General features: G+C 49.0%; 1 protein-coding gene across 1 annotated transcript in view; it reads left to right on the top strand.

Annotated features, from left to right (window-relative positions):
- Window positions 1-396: 396 nt before the first annotated feature.
- pde2a (phosphodiesterase 2A) overlaps window positions 397-16,128 on the top strand; it is a 541,714-nt gene continuing 525,982 nt past the window's right edge. The window contains exon 1 of the mRNA XM_087988442.1: window positions 397-560. Coding sequence (XP_087844568.1) covers window positions 496-560 — 65 coding nt within the window. The 5' untranslated portion in view covers window positions 397-495. The remainder of the gene's footprint in view (window positions 561-16,128) is intronic.

Raw genomic sequence — 16,128 nt, 5'->3', positions numbered from 1 at the left:
TTGTTGTCCTGAATTTCCTGGACGGTGAAGTTAAATGACCAACATTTAGGGTCAGAGGGTCAGAGGGTGTTTTCTGCAAAAACGTCGTTGACGAATACAACAATACAATTAATTCCCGTTATGGAAAAAAGATCAATTAGCTATATAATTAGCTTGGAATGTTTACATTTACTAAATAATATCTGTCCAAGATTGTGCCTCTATAAAAAGTGTTGTGAATTCTGCCAATCGTGGGCTCTCTGAGTAATTCCTCTGGGTGAGATCAGGATTGATCGGGAGTTTGTATCTCTGTCCTCAGGGGTCTGTTGTCTTCACTGCTGGTGTTGGAGGGCGGTTGATCGAGAGTCTGACGTGCTTCTTTCACTGTCTGTGCTGCTCGGCCTGTACCGGGAATAAAGGCAGAGATGGATCGAGAGTGGGAGAGGGAGAAAGAGACGCTCCTGTTTTGAATTCCAGACCCGCTCCTGGAGAAAGCATGAGCCCCGGCCCCAGAGGATGGGACAAACTCTTCGACGCTCCTTGCTCTGTCGGCAGTCTGACTCCAACCCGGCCAAGAACATGTAAGTGTTTTGTTTCAGATTTGCAGGCGAGTTCTCGATGCAGCTGAGTGATTGTATCAGCGAGCAAGAGGCTCATCCAGCAGGTTGGGGCAATTGGGATTAATGTCCCACTGCCCACTCTGTAGTGGAGAGTGGAAAATACTTTCCCTTCATTTTCATCTGATTAAAGGGTTCCTTTCCTGGCAGATCCCCGCTGTGTAGCCAGCACCTAGCCAAGGGGCTGGGAAATCATTTGAGTGGAATTGAATCCTAGTACATGATAACTAACATATCCTGTTGCAGTCCCTTGTTTCTGTACGGTGTTGAGATTCCTGTACTGAGTCTGTTCCAAGCTCATGACTGAGTGAGATTGCTGGAAATGACATTCAACTTCTCAAGTGATGACTGCATTGTAAAGTAATCCTCTCGTCCCTTCCATATCTATAGTAACTGCTTATTAATGCAGCTTTAGATAGATCCGTATTGATTTTTCCACAATGACTTTGCATTTCAGTCTCCACTGATGGGCTGTTGGCAGCTGCTCAGAGCACTGTTGTGTTTAAAATGCTGACTTTCCATTGCCAGGGAATTTATATGTTCATGTGTCAGAGGGGAGTTCGGATTGAGAATGCCAAGGTTGGTAATTTCAAAGACCAGGCACTCCCAGGACAGGGACAGCAGGGTAAAGCTCCCACTACACAGTCCCAACCGAACACTCCCAGGACTGAGACAGCACACAGTTAGATACAGAATAAAGTTCTCTCTACACTGTCCCCATCAAACACTCCCAGAACAGCGACAGCACAGCGTTAGATACAGAGTAAAGCTCTCTCTACACTGTCCCCATCAAACACTCCCAGCACAGCGTTAGATACAGAGTAAAACTCTCTCTCTACACTGTCCACATTGTCCAGAATGCTGCCTGGACTGGAGGGCTTATTTTACAAGGAGAGGTTGACTGAGCTCAGACATTTCTCATTGGAAAAAAGGAGGAGGAGAGGGGACCTAATTGAGGTGTACAAGGTAATGAGAGGCATAGATAGAGTCGATAGCCAGAGACTTTTTCCCAGGGCAGAAATGGCTAACACGAGGGGTCATAGTTTTAAGCTGTTTGGCGGAAAGTATAGAGGGGATGTCAGAGGCGGGTTCTTTACACACAGAGTTGTGAGAGCATGGAATGCGTTGCCAGCAGCAGTTGTGGAAGCAAGGTCATTGGGGACATTTAAGAGACTACTGGACATGCATATGGTCACAGAAATTTGAGGGTTCGTACATTAGGTTTACCTTACATGAGGATCAATGGTCGGCACAACATCGTGGGCTGAAGGGCCTGTTCTGTGCTGTACTGTTCTATGTTCTATGTTCTAAACACTCCCAGAACAGCGACAGCACGGGGTTAGATACAGAGTAAAGCTCCCTCTACACTGTCCCCATCAAACACTCCCAGGACAGTGACAGCACGGGGTTAGATACAGAGTAAAGCTCCCTCTACACTGTCCCCATCAAACACTCCCAGGACAGTGACAGCACGGGGTTAGATACAGAGTAAAGCTCCCTCTACGCTGTCCCCATCAAACTCTCACAGAGCAGGGACAGCACGGGGTTAGATACAAAAGTTAATATAGTCTCTTGTCCTGGAAAAGGTGGATACAACAGTTCAGCAACAGCACAGTTATCTCAGTATCATAGAGTCATAGAGATGTACAGCACGGAAACAGACCCTTCGGTCCAACCCGTCCATGCCGACCAGATATCCCAACCCAATCTAGTCCCACCTGCCAGCACCCGGCCCATATCCCTCCAAGCCCTTCCTATTCATATACCCATCCAAATGCCTTTTAAATGTTGTAATTGTACCAGCCTCCACCACATCCTCTGGCAGTTCATTCCATACACGTACCACCTCTGTGTGAAAAGATTGCCCCTGAGGTCTCTTTTATATCTTTCCCCTCTCACCCTCAACCTATGCCCTCTAGTTCTGGACTCCCCCACCTCAGGGAAAAGACTTTGTCTATTTATCCTATCCATGCCCCTCATAATTTTGTAAACCTTTATAAGATCACCCCTCAGCCTCCGACGCTCCAGGGAAAACAGCCCCAGCCTGTTCAGCCTCTCCCTGTAGCTCAGATCCTCCAACCCTGGCAACATCCTTGTAAATCTTTTCTGAACCCTTTCAAGTTTCACAACAAGAGTTTAGTTTGTGCAACTTCCAGATCAGAAGCATTTGGTTAGTAATCTACTGGTCATCAAAAAGCAGAGAAAGTCTAAGCTCTACGTTTTATGAGCATTGTGTAAGAAGACTTCACAGTTGACAGGAAAGATCAGGGGATCCATTCAAAACCATTCATCGACTGAATGGTTTTGAATGGATTGTTGTAATTTCTCTGGATTGCAATCACTGTAAAGTGATGACATTGGGAATTAGATTGAAACTCTGTTTTGCTGGGTGTTTTAAGATTTTTTTTCTAACTGTATTTTGTATTCATATGGTTCATTTTTGTTTTATTTTGTTTTCATCTTTTGTGTCCTAAACTTCTGTCCTGTCGTGAAAGGAAACTGCAACTCATGTGACTGTGTTTCACTAGATTCTCCAACAAAGATATGGTCCATCAAGCTGGATTTCAGTCTTGGATGTGAGTCATAGAGTCATACAGCACAGAAACAGACCCTTCAGCACCTTGCCTCTAACAACGTGGGCCCTTATCTTACTCAGCAGCCTCCTGAGCAGCACCTTATCAAAGTCCTTCTTGAAGTCCGGGTAGATAATGTCCACTGGCTCTCCTTAGACTAACTATCTCCTTAAAGAATACAAGAAGGTTTGTCAGGCCTGACCACCCTTGACGAAACCATGCTGACTTTGCTCAGTTTTGCCATTCTTCTTGTGTCTTCCGCCATGAAGACTGACTCAAAGTAATTATTCAGTTCCTCAGCCCTGCCTTAATTCCTTCTGAACTCCGTCTGAAACCTGCTCCCCCTTAGATTGAGACTATGCTACCTAGTTCTAGTTTCACCCACCAGTGGAAACATCCTCCCTGCTTCTATCTGATCTATTCCCTGTGTTTCTCTAAGATCCTCTATCATTCAAGTTTCCTACATCTACATCATGTCCAGCTCTGAGGTGCCATCACTACAGGTACATAGAGTCATAGAGATGTACAGCACAGAAACAGACCCTTCGGTCCAACCCGTCCATTCCAACCAGATATCCCAACCTATTCTAGTTCCAGCACCCGGCTCATATCCCTCCACACCCTTCCTATTCATATACCCATCCAGATGCCTTTTAAATGTTGTAATTGTACCAGCCTCCACCACATCCTCTGGCAGCTCATTCCATACACGTACCACCCTCTGCGTGAAAAGATTGCCCCATAGGTCTCTTTTATATCTTTCCCCTCTCACCCTAAACCTATGCCCTCTAGTTCTGGACTCCCTCACCTCAGGGAAAAGACTTTGTCTATTTATCCTATCCATGCCCCTCATGAGTTTGTAAACGTCACAACAGATTTCTTATACATGTGCTCCCTGATTTATGGACATCCAGCTAATGAATGTTGATACTTACAAACATATGTACAGGCCTTAAGAATGCTGGGATGTATGAATGAGATCCCATTAGATACAGGACGTGACATGTGACTGTGTCCATGCTTAGGATTGGAGGAACGGAGAGGTGATGAATGGTGCGTGTGAACTATATGGCGATGTTTTATATACAGATGGTTTCACGTTGCTGTTATGTACAACAGCTATCAAGCTGCCCAGACTCACACCCAATGTCAGAGAGCATTGATGAAACATAAAACAACCGAGCTGAAAGTTGACATAATCGAGCAATCTAAGAAAAGGCAAAAGGTCAAGAAACCTCAGAAAAGAGGAGAAAGTGAGGACTGCAGATGCTGGAGATCAGAGTCAAGGGTGTGGTGCTGGAAAAGCACAGCAGGTCAGGCAACGTCCGAGGAGCAGGAGGATCGACGTTTTGAGCATACGTTCTTCTTCATCATTCCTGATACTGGGCTTATTCGCTGCTCCTCAGATGCTGCCTGACCAGCTGTGATTTTCCAGCACCACACTCGACAAACATCAGAAAAGAGTCAGGCCACAGTTGGAACAATTCTAAAAGGTGAAAGTGCACCTTCTGGAACATGTGAAGGGCTCATGCCCCTGATGGCCATGGTCATTATTAAACCATGGAGCGGATTCATTCCAGAAACCCAGTTAGTTGTTTGGTTTAAGGATCAGTCTCAGTGTGGTTTGTTGGTTGGCTGGAACTTTACTCACAAAGGAACCAATCTGTCTGTATGCAGACCTAAAGGTGAAGTGTGGTGGGGAAAGTGGGCGGCACGGTGGCTCAGTGGTTAGCACTGCTGCCTCACAGCGGCAGGGACCCGGGTTCAATTCTAGCCCCGGGCGACTATCTGTGTGGAGTTTGCACGTTCTCCCCGTGTCTGGGTGGGTTTGCTCCAGTTTCCTCCCACAGGCCAAAGATCAGCAGGTTAGGGTGGGTTGGCCACAAGAAATGCAGGGTTACTGCAATTGGGCAGGATGTTGTTCAGAGTGTTGGAATAGGCCGAATGGCCTGCTGCTGGCCTTTAGGCTATGGCTTTTGTTATTAAAATGACAGGGAGCGTACCTGCCTATTTCTTGGTGGCAGTGCTGTGGTGTTTACCAGCGTCGGCCTATGTTGATGTAAGGTGCTGAAGACCCGAGGGATTTGAACGGAATCTGGAAGGTGTTCCCTTCCAGTCATGTGGCAGTCCCATGAAAAAGGCCTGGGTGAGATTGAGCTTTTTGAAGGGCTGGTCCTGGCATCGGTTTGTGCTGAGCTGGAGAGACATTGTGCCTCATTGAGTGTGTCCTTTAGGATCGTATTAATCCGAGATAATGCTCCTGGAATTCTGGCTTTCCGGGACAATTTTCATCCTGACATTAAAGCTGGGCATGCCACCCAACACAACCTCTGCCCTAGGGGTCAGGGAGTCATTGCTTTCTTTAAAGCCTGCCACAGCCTACAGTGGTAGTGTCCCTACCCGTGAACCAGGAGACCTGGGTTCAAGTTCCATCTGCTCCAGAGGGGCGCTTTAATGTCACTGAACAGGTTGATTCGAAAAATAGGACATGTTCCCCCCGACCGGAAGGAGTCAAAAACTTAAAGGAATTTTGTACGCCCGATAAAACCTACCAAGCAGTAAAGAACATTGAAGGGATGAGGTCAAGCAAGCCAACAGGAATGTAAACTGGAAAAGACTTTGCCCTCAATTTATTAAAGGCTTCCTTGGTTTTGAAGAAACTATTGAAGCAGTGATGAAGAAAGCAATGGACTTTGATAATCAACTCCAACTTGGAGATGGTCAGGAGTTGCTCGAATCCCAAGAGCCAATAAGTAAGGCCCGGTCGGGACTGAAGCACCAGATGGAGAAGACAAAACAGAATCAGCGACTCGAAGCGATTCACGGTCCAGGAACTGGCAGAACCCTCTTAGGCTTATGGGAGAAGGAATGAGTGGATTTGCAGGACAAGACCCAAACATTCCCAGATACACCAAGGTCCAAAGAGCTGTTGGTGAGTGGTTGCAGTGTTAGAAGGAGAAACATGTAGAAAAGTGTGAGGCCTCAGTCCAACCATCCCTTGAAATAACGTTCAACAAGCTCAAAAGAAGCCAGAGCCGATTCCATCGTCTTCAACAATACGGGGTGCTCTTCAGAGGGTCGGGATGTTCTCGATGGGCCGAAGGGATTCTAAGTTCTTCATCAGCATCTCCCCGTCTTTTCTCAATAACATCCCTCTCTGCTCTGAGAAATGATCCTTCCAATAGGTAAGCTAGTGCCTGTGTAAATGAAGTAGGAGAAAGTGAGGACTGCAGATGCTGGAGATCAGAGCTGAAAGTGTGTTGCTGGAAAAGCGCAGCAGGTCAGGCAGCATCCAGGGAACAGGAGAATCAACGTTTCAGGCATGAGCCCTTCTTCAGGAATGAGGAAGGTGTGCAAAGCAGGCTAAGATAAAAGGTAAGGAGGAGGGACTTGGGATAGGGGTGTTGGGAATGCGATAGGTAGAATGAGGTTAAGGTGAGGGTGATAGGCCGGAGAGAGGGTGGGGGTGGAGAGGTCAGGAAGATGATTGCAGGTCAAGAAGGCGGTGCTGAGTCCGAGGGTTGGGACTGAGAAAAGGTGGGTGGGGGGGGGGAAATGAGGAAGCTGGAGAAATCTACATTCATCCTGTGTGGTTGGAGGGTTCTTAGGCAGAAGATGAGGCACTCTTCCTCCAACCGTCGTGTTGCCATGGTCTGGCGATGGAGAAGGCCAAGGACCTGCATGTCCTTGGCGGAGTGGGAGGGGGAGTTAAAGTGTTCAGCCATGGGGCGGTTGGGTTGGTTGGTCCAGGTGTCCCAGAGGTGTTCTCTGAAACGTTCCACAAGTAGGCGGCCTGTCTCCCCAATATCGAGGAGGCCACATCGGGTGCAGCGGATGGAGTAAATGATGTGTGTGGAGGTGCAGGTGAATTTCTGATGGATATGGAAGGATCCCTTGGGGCCTTGGAGGGAAGTGAGGGGGGAGGTGTGGGCGCTTCCCTCACTTCCTGTTTTAATGTTGTATACTGCATATAACATCGTGTGTGTTCCCAGTTGCATACAACTTGACTTACAAACATTCTGAGGAATGGAACCTGTTTGTAAGGTGGGGACTGCCTGTGTTCATTTGTGAACCTTTCCTGATTTTTCCATTACCTTTCTGTTAAGTATTGGAACACAGTGGGGGTCTAGCACGGTCTCCCTGGGTTGTGAACTGCTTCCCTCCTGTCCACAAGCTGTCCATTGACGGTCAATGGAAAGCAGTTGTTTGCAGCTACAGGAACTGTTCATATGTCAGATATTTAAAATTACTCCCCTGTATGAGATTACATTCATATTCATAAGCCTGGGACCCCAGGTAATGTTTAATTGATTTGGAGGAGATTTGTGTTCAGAAACATCTCTCTCTCTCCCTCTCTCCTTCAACCTCTTTCTCACTCTGTCATTCTCTGTAATTTTCCCTCCAGCCTGTTTCCACTCATCACTGGCTGGGCCCAGCATTTATTGCCCGTCCCTAGTTGCCCCTTGAGAAGGTGGGGGTGAGCTGCCTTCTTGAACCGCTGCAGTCCAACTATCTTACCATGTTCCCTGTGATGATATTGCCATGAAATGTTCATGTGACAGAATCAATTTTGTCGCTGCAATCAGGAGTATTTATCCAATAAAATCTTCCAAACCACTTCCATCGAGGAGGACAAGGGGCAGCAGATACATGGGAACACCACACCCTGCAGGTTCCCCTCCGAGACACTCCCCATACTGACTTGGAAATATATCGCCGTTCCTTCACTGTCACTGCGTCAAAATCCTGGAATTCCCTCCCTAAGGGCATTGTGGGTCAACCCACAGCACATGGACTGCAGCGGGTCAAGAAGGCAGCTCACCCCCACCTTCTCAAGGGGCAACTAGGGGCAGGCAATCAACACTGGCTCAGTTGGTGACACTCACATCCTGTGAATATAAAGTTGAAAGGTTCCCAGCAGCATTGGGAGAATTTGACGGGTCAGCTGGTGGGAAGGTTTACTACCTGACCAGCCCACAGCAGTGTGACAACGTCTGAGCAACACCAGGCTCATTGTTATCAATCCATTTGAATGGATGAAGCCAGTAGATTTCTTTAGGGAATTTCTGGTCACAGATACAGAGACATCAACTCCTTTACCTCAGTCCTGTGGGTATCTGTGACCCATGGGCCTTAAACATGGCCCTGAGATCCTGATGGTATCTCTCCAAAGTTCTGTGTGTCTGCCGATTATACGCAGATAACTTCAATGGTTTCATGCCCAGACTGCATCCTGGAAAATTTTAAACATCAGGTTACAAAAGGACTGAGATAAAGTTCCCACTAGTGCCTCAGCTGCAATTGTCCTTGAAGGAGAAGTATCTGAGAATCAGGTGGGGTATCCATCATTGTAAGGACACACCAGTAACCGGCCTCTCATGGGTGGGCATGAGTCTGACACAGAGCAAAAGGGAGGACTGCAGATGCTGGAAATCAGAGTCTATACTAGAGTGGTGCTGGAAAAGCACAGCAGGTCAGGCAACATTCCAGGAGCAGGAAAATCAACGTTTCGGGCAGGAGCCCTTCATCAGGGTCTGTCACAATCTGCTAACACTTGACTAAATGTTTCTTCAGAAACCGGTCTGCGGATTTTCAAAGGGGCTGGCTTAACAACGTGTTTAGGTTTACCTAACACCTGACAGACATATCGACGACATCAGGGATCCTGATGAAGGGCTTTTGCCCAAAACGTTGATTTTCTTGCTCCTTGGATGTTGCCTGACCTGCTATGCTTTTCCAGCACCACTCTCTTGACTCTGATCTCCAGCATCTGCAGTCCTCACTACTGCCTACCTGACAGATATGCACATTTTACAGAGCTGCACCCATTCATTTACCTGTTTCCTGGTGGTTGTATTCCCCCCTCTCCTGCACATCCAGCCATCAGCCCTTCTTCAGCTACTAATAATAGCTTGGTATGAGATCAGGCTGACACCACCAGAAGAAATAGGAACAAATATAGGCTATTCAGCCCCTCAAACCTGCACTGACATTCCTCACATCCACTTTCTGGCTTTTTATCTGTGGGTGGCTCAGTGGTTAGCACTGCTGCCTCACAGCGCCAGGGACCTGGGTTCAATTCCCACCTCGGGTGATTGTCTGTGTGGAGTTTGCACATTCCTCTGGGTGCTCCGGTTTCCTCCCACAGTCCAAAGATGCGCAGGTCAGGGTGGATTGGCCAGGCTAAATTGCACCATAGTGTTCAGGGTTGGGTAGGCTATGTGGGTTAGCCATGGGAAATGCAGGGTTACAGGGACAGGTCTGGGTGGGCTGCTCTTCAGCAGGTTGGTGTGGACCCGATGGGCCGAATGGCCTGCTTCCACACTGGTTGGGATTCTAGGATTCTAAGAACCCTTAATTCCCTGACTGATGGAGAATCTCTCTCAGCCTTAAATATCCACACGGACTCTGTCCCCACAGCTCTCTGTGACAAGGAGTTCCAAAGGCTCACAACCCTCTGAGAGAAGAAATTCCTCCCCATCTCAGTCTGAAATTGGTGCCCCTTTATTCTGAGACTGTGCCCTCTGGTCCTAGACCCTCCCATGAGGGGAAACATCCTCACAGCATTGACCCACTCAAGCCCCTTGAGAATCCTGGATGTTTCAGTGAGATCCCCTCTCATTCCTGTGTTGTTGATTTTAGTTGCCAGTGTGCTTGTTTTGCCCAGTTGAAGCTACCTCTTTGAATGTTCTTAAAACAAAGATAGATAGATGTTCGAACAGTAAATTAATTAAGGGTTATGGTGAAAGGGTGGGTAAGTGGTGCTGAGGCCATGAAAAGAACAACCATGATCTTATAGAATGGTTGAGCAGGCTCGAAGGGCTGAATGACCTACGCCTGCCCCTGGTTCTTATGTTCTAAACCCCTCACCTCTGGAATCAATCTCGTGAGTCTCCCCTGAACTGTCTCCAATACAACGACACTCCACTTCAAGTAAGGAGACCCAAACTGTACGTAATACTCCAGGTACGGTCTCAGGAATGCTTATCCGGTTGCAGCAATATTTCTCCACGTTTATACCCTATTCCATCAGCAACAAAAATTCCACTTGCCCTCCGTCTTACCTGAGGTACCTGCCTGCAAAGCTCACCGTGAAACTTTCTGAAGAGTCACTGGACCTGAATTGTTTCTCTCTCCACAGATGCTGCCAGACCTGCTGAGTTTCTCCAGCCATTTCAGTTTCGGATCATCACCACGGCTGTTTTATTTTAGAGTGAAACCTTGCTGTGCTGAGTGTTTTACAATTTTGTTCTAACGGTGTTCTATTTAGAGTTTGTTTTGTTTATCTTTGTTTCTTTCTGTTGTATATTCTTCTGCTGTTGGAGAAACCCTGCCATCTAGTGTGATTGTTTTCACTGACTGACCATCTTGTTTGCTAAAATACGAGAAAATAACCATCCATCAGGGCCAGATTCATCTGGGATAGAGTCTGAGAGTCATACAGCGCCTTCGGCCCAACTAGTCCATACTGAACAGAATCCCAAACTAATCTAGTCCCACCTGCCTGCTCCTGGCCCATATCTCTCCAAACCTTTCCTCTTCGTGTACCTGTCCAAATGTCTTTTAAACGTTGTAACCGTACCCACATCCCCCACTTCCTCAGGAAGCTCATTCCACACACAAACCACCCTCTGTGTAAAACCTTTGACCCTTGCAAGCACCAATGATTATAAGGTGGGGGAACAAATGGGAACGTGCTGCAGCTTCAGAGCTTTCACCTCTTGGTGTGGGCTTCCTGTCACCAGATGGTGCTCGGAAGCACATTAGGACAACTCTGCCCCCAACCATCTCCTGCCCACATTCCCAGACCACCTTGGAGAAAGGCAAGGGAGGATAGGGATGGTGCAGGATGAGGAGCAGATCCAGACCCGTCCAATCTGCACACCAGAGAGAAAAATCACACAATTGTTATGGTACAGAAAGAGGCCATTTGGCCTATCATATCTGCAACCGTTCTAACACCTCGTGCCAATCTCCTGCCTTTTCCCCTTGTCCCTGCACACCATTTCTACAAAAACAGAGCCCATCCAATGCCCCTCTTGAATGCCCCAATTGAACCAGCCCCCACCATGTTTCCAGGCAGTGCATTCCCACGCCCTAACTCCTCGCTGAGTGACAAGGATTCTTTCTCACATCACCTGTTCAAATTTTACATTCTCGTTCCTTTTAAGAAGTGACAGCTTCTCCCTGTTGGGTCTCTGCAGTCTGCTCATGATTCCGAAAGAGATTCCCATCTCTCTGCTGTGGGAAGAAGGCGATCAGTCAATTCCTGGTTTGAGTGTGACTGTAGGCACTGGAATGGGTGAAATATATGCAGGAAACGAGAGGATGAGCTCGACTACTTTAATCTCTGGTAGATCTTCAGAGAGAATTCGGTGGGCCCCCTCTTCCAGCCCTCTGTCGATGTTGTCCTTTCTCTACCAGAAGGGTCTCCCGCTGTCTTCTCATGTCACTGCCGCCTCTCTCTGACATGGGAGCACAGCACAGTCCTGTCCTGGAGATGAAGAGGTGAGATGGCTTCCTTTCTCTGCTAAGGTCGTCCGGCCAAACTTTGGGCATAATACGTTCCCTTTCAGCCGAGGATTCGGGAAAAGGTCCTGAGGAAATCCCCGCGAGATCCCGAGAACCTGGGAATTGGAATCGGGAAAGCAAGTCTGCCGCTGTGCAGTGTCAGGCAATGGTTAAAGGAGGGTGAATTAATGAGTCATTACCTTGGGCCTGGATGTAATGTTCCTATTTATGATGTCACGTCATGTCAGTCCTAGTCATCTGTTACTCTGACTAGAAGCTAGTCAATTGGGGGAAAACAGCTCTGTCTGCTATGGCCAAGTAAGTTCTTAAACCTTGTCTTTCTTGTCTTGTGTTGAGTGTTGGATTATTCTCTGCCATTTGGGTTCGGGTGGTGTGTGGTGGGGTGGAGAGGGAGTGGGTTTTTCGAAACAGTCTCCTCCCCACTTGGGTTAACGCTCTGAGGGCAATGGAATGAACAGCAATGAGATGATATGGTACTGACAGGACAGCGACAGGCCGTTCAGCCCATCTGGTCCATGCCTGTGCTGAGAGTCCTCCCACTGTCTCTCCTCCCCCACAAGCCCCCCCCCCCCCCCCCCCCTCACACCGTGCCCTGGATGATTTCCACATTCTCGTCCCTCTCTGGACCGAGCCGTACGTCCCAAACTCTTGGCCGGGCTGTTTGTGCCGACCTCCGTGGCCCCTCGGTGGGGGTTTCTCCTGCATGAGGCAGCACCTTCCCTTGGTTGAAGCGTCACGTGTGGCAGGATCACGTGCTAACCCCATCTCCACCTCACTCCCACACCCCATAATCCCCTAACCCCCCCCATCATCCCCATCCCCCACACCCATCCCCCAATCCCCCCCATAGCCTCACCCCCACACCCATCCCCCCCTTCACCCCCACAGCCTCACCCCCCCCAACCCACTACCTCACTGCCTCACCCCCCCACCCTCCCATCAGGACTTCCTGAGTGATCACTCAGCAAATGCAGGAGGGTCACTTTAACCACACCTCCCCCACACCCCGCCCAGACTGACCCTCCCCTCCCCTCCCCCACACCCTGACCCTGATTGAGCCCTTCCCCACACCCTGACCCAGACTGATCCTCCCCTCCCCCACACCCTGGCCCTGATTGAGCCCTTCCCCCACACCCTGACCCAGACTGAACCTCCCCTCCCCCACACCCTGACCCCGACTGATCCTCCCCTCCCCCACACCCTGGCCCTGATTGAGCCCTTCCCCCACACCCTGACCCAGACTGAACCTCCCCTCCCCCACACCCTGACCCAGACTGATCCTCCCCTCCCCCACACACTGGCCCTGATTGAGCCCTTCCCCCCACACCCTGACCAGACTGAACCTCCCCTCCCCCACACCCTGACCCAGACTGAACCTCCCCTCCCCCACACCCTGACCCAGACTGAACCTCTCCTCCCCCACACTCTGGCCCTGATTGAGCCCTTCCCCCACACCCTGACCCAGACTGATCCTCCCCTCCCCCACACCCTGGCCCTGATTGAGCCCTTCCCCCACACCCTGACCAGACTGATTCCCCCCACCCCCCCACACCCTGGCCCTGATTGAGCCCCTCCCCCACACCCTGGCCCTGATTAAGCCCTTCCCCCACACCCTGACCAGACTGATTCCCCCCCCCCCCCCACACCCTGGCCCTGATTGAGCCCCTCCCCCACACCCTGGCCCTGATTGACCCCTTCCCCCACACCCTGACCCAGACTGAACCTCCCCTCCCCTACATCCTGATCTTGATTGAGCCCCATTCCCCCACACCCTGACCAGACTGATCCCCCCCTCCCCCCACACCCTGACCCTGACTGATCCACCACTGCCCCACACTGATCCCCTCCTCTACACCCTGGCAGGTGAGAAACCTGGTACCTTCCTGATTGGTAAACAGAGCGGCCTACCTGTTTGGGTGAGGAAACGAAGCCTCGATCTGTCTCAGTCTGGTGGGGTGATTGGGTTCTTCTCCGCCTTCTGCCCACCTTCAATCCTCCACCCCCCTCCCAGGGAATATTCCCTCTCCTGGACATTATCGGCCATGGCTGCCTCCCCGCACCCCACCCCCACCCCACCCCTCCCCAGACCAAAGGCCACATGTGGCCTGTGGGGGATGCCGTATCTCACAGTCACTGGTGTGTCTGATTGGCTGGCAGCTTTCAGTGGGATAGGTAGCGATCCAGTGGAATGTCCGGAGGGTGGTCACATGGTGAGTGTGCCTGACTGTCACATGGTCTGGATGGGTCTCCCATTCAAGGTGGTGACGGGGGAGATGAAGGGGCACCCATTGATATACTTGGATGAAAGATAAAGGAAGATGGATTTGGAGGAAGTCCATTGACTCCCCCCTCAGCCTGCTCCTTCCTGTAAATATCAATGTCACTTATAGAGTTTGGATTTTAAAATAGTGGCATATGTAGTTGTTTACCTTCTTGAAGGCTTTGTACAAAAGTAATTATGTCTGAGACAGTGACTCAAACCAATCTGTGTAAGAATGTAGGGAGCACCCACAGTGTTAATGGAAGAATGTTTTTACTGTGATGGTGTACAATGTGTGACATCAACACTGAGTGGCGTTCATTTATTTTTGGTTCAGGATGACCAGGGATTCATTTTAACTTCAGAAACCCAAACATTAAATGTTAGCTGGCAATTTGGAGAAAGAAACAAATATAGTCTTTGCCCTGGAAAAGGTGTATGTAATGGTTGGGAGGAAATGCAGCTACCTCAGTAGAAAAGTTTAATTTGTGCAATTTCCAGACCAGGAGTGTTTGGTTAGCAATCGGCTGCTTATAAAAAGCAGAGAAAATCTAAGCTCTCGGTTTTGTGTGAATTCATGGAACAATATTTTTTCTGGAGATAGATGAGCCCAAGCCAATCTGAGTTTAATTCATGCTGATATTATTTTAATTTCATCTTTGCATTTTCTCTGTTACCTCCATGCCCTTTTTGTATAAAGGATAAATAGGGTGCTCACTTGGACTTTAAACTTGTGAGTCGGGGGGAAGGGAAAGGGAAAGCCGCAGGTTAGCATGTGTACAGGAGGGTTTAAGGTCAAGGCAGACTATGAAAGATGCAAAAATGAAGGATAACCCTCAGGAGCTATTAGAGAAGTTGTGAATCATGAGGGTAAGAAAGCTGGCATAAAGGCACTTTAGCTGAATGCTCGTAGCACTCGGAACAAGGTCGATGAGTTAACAGCACAAATCATCATTAACGAATATGATTTGGTAGCCATTACAGAGACATGGTTACAGAATGGTCAGGACTGGGAATTAAATATCCAGGGGGTGCCAGACTATTTGGAAGGACAGACAGGAATGAAAGGGAGGTGGTGTAGCTCTGACATTCAAGGACAACATCAGGGCGGTGCTGAGAGCTGATACAGGATCTATGGAGCATGAGGTTGAATCCATTTGGGTGGAAATTAGGAATTCCAAGTAGAAGATGTCACTGATAGGTGTCTATTGGCCACCAAGTAATAACATCACATCGGGATGGGCAATAAACAAGGAAATGCCTGTTAAAATGGTACGGCCATTATCACGGGAGATTTTAATCTGCATGTCGATTGGTCGAACCAGCTCAGTCAGAGTAGCCTTGAAGGAGGGATTTGTTGAGTGCATCTGGGATAGTTTTCTTGAACAGTATGTAATGGAACCAATGAGGGAGCAAGCCATCCTCGAGCTGGTCTGGTTTAATGAGACCAGAATAATTAATGAGGCCACAGTCAGGCATCCTCTTGGAAGGTGTGATCACAGCATGGTGGAGTTTAAAATACAGCTGGAGAGTGTGAAGATAAAATCCAATCCTGTGCTTGAATAAGGGGGACGATGATAGAATGAGGAAGGACCTGGCTAAAGTCGACTGGAAACCGAGACCTCATGGTGCGAGAGTTGACGAGCAGTGGAGGACTTTCAAAGCAATTTTTCCAAGAGTTCAGCAAAAGTATATTGCGGTGAGAAGGAAGGACTGTAAGGGGGGTGGGTGGGTGTGGGGGTAACCTGTCATGGGTGTCAAAGGAAATAAGGCAGGCTGTCAAAGTGAAAGAGAAGAAAGCTGAAAATGTGTTGCTGGAAAAGCACAGCAGGTCAGGCAGCATCCAGGGAACAGGAGAATCAACGTTTCGGGCATGAGCCCTTCTTCAGGAATGAGGAAAGTGTGTCCAGCAGGCTAAGATAAAAGGTAGGGAGGAGGGACTTGGGGGAGGGGCTTTGGTGGAGGGAAGTCAAGGTGAGGGTGATAGGCCGGAGTGGGGTGGGGGCGGAGAGGTCAACAAGAAGATTGCAGGTTAGGAAGGCAGTGCTGAGTTTGAGGGATTTGACTGAGACAAGGTGGGGGGAGGGGAAATGAGGAAACTGGAGAAATCTGAGTTCATCTCTTGTGGTTGGAGGGTTCCTAGGCAGAAGATGAGGCCTCAAGTCTG

The sequence above is a fragment of the Chiloscyllium plagiosum genome, unplaced genomic scaffold, assembly GCF_037043375.1.
Source record: "Chiloscyllium plagiosum isolate Xiang-an unplaced genomic scaffold, Cpla_swu_hap1 HiC_scaffold_6, whole genome shotgun sequence".
Lineage (NCBI taxonomy): Eukaryota > Metazoa > Chordata > Chondrichthyes > Orectolobiformes > Hemiscylliidae > Chiloscyllium > Chiloscyllium plagiosum.
Note: the sequence above shows the minus strand (reverse complement) of the source record. Positions and strands in the feature narration are given on the sequence as shown.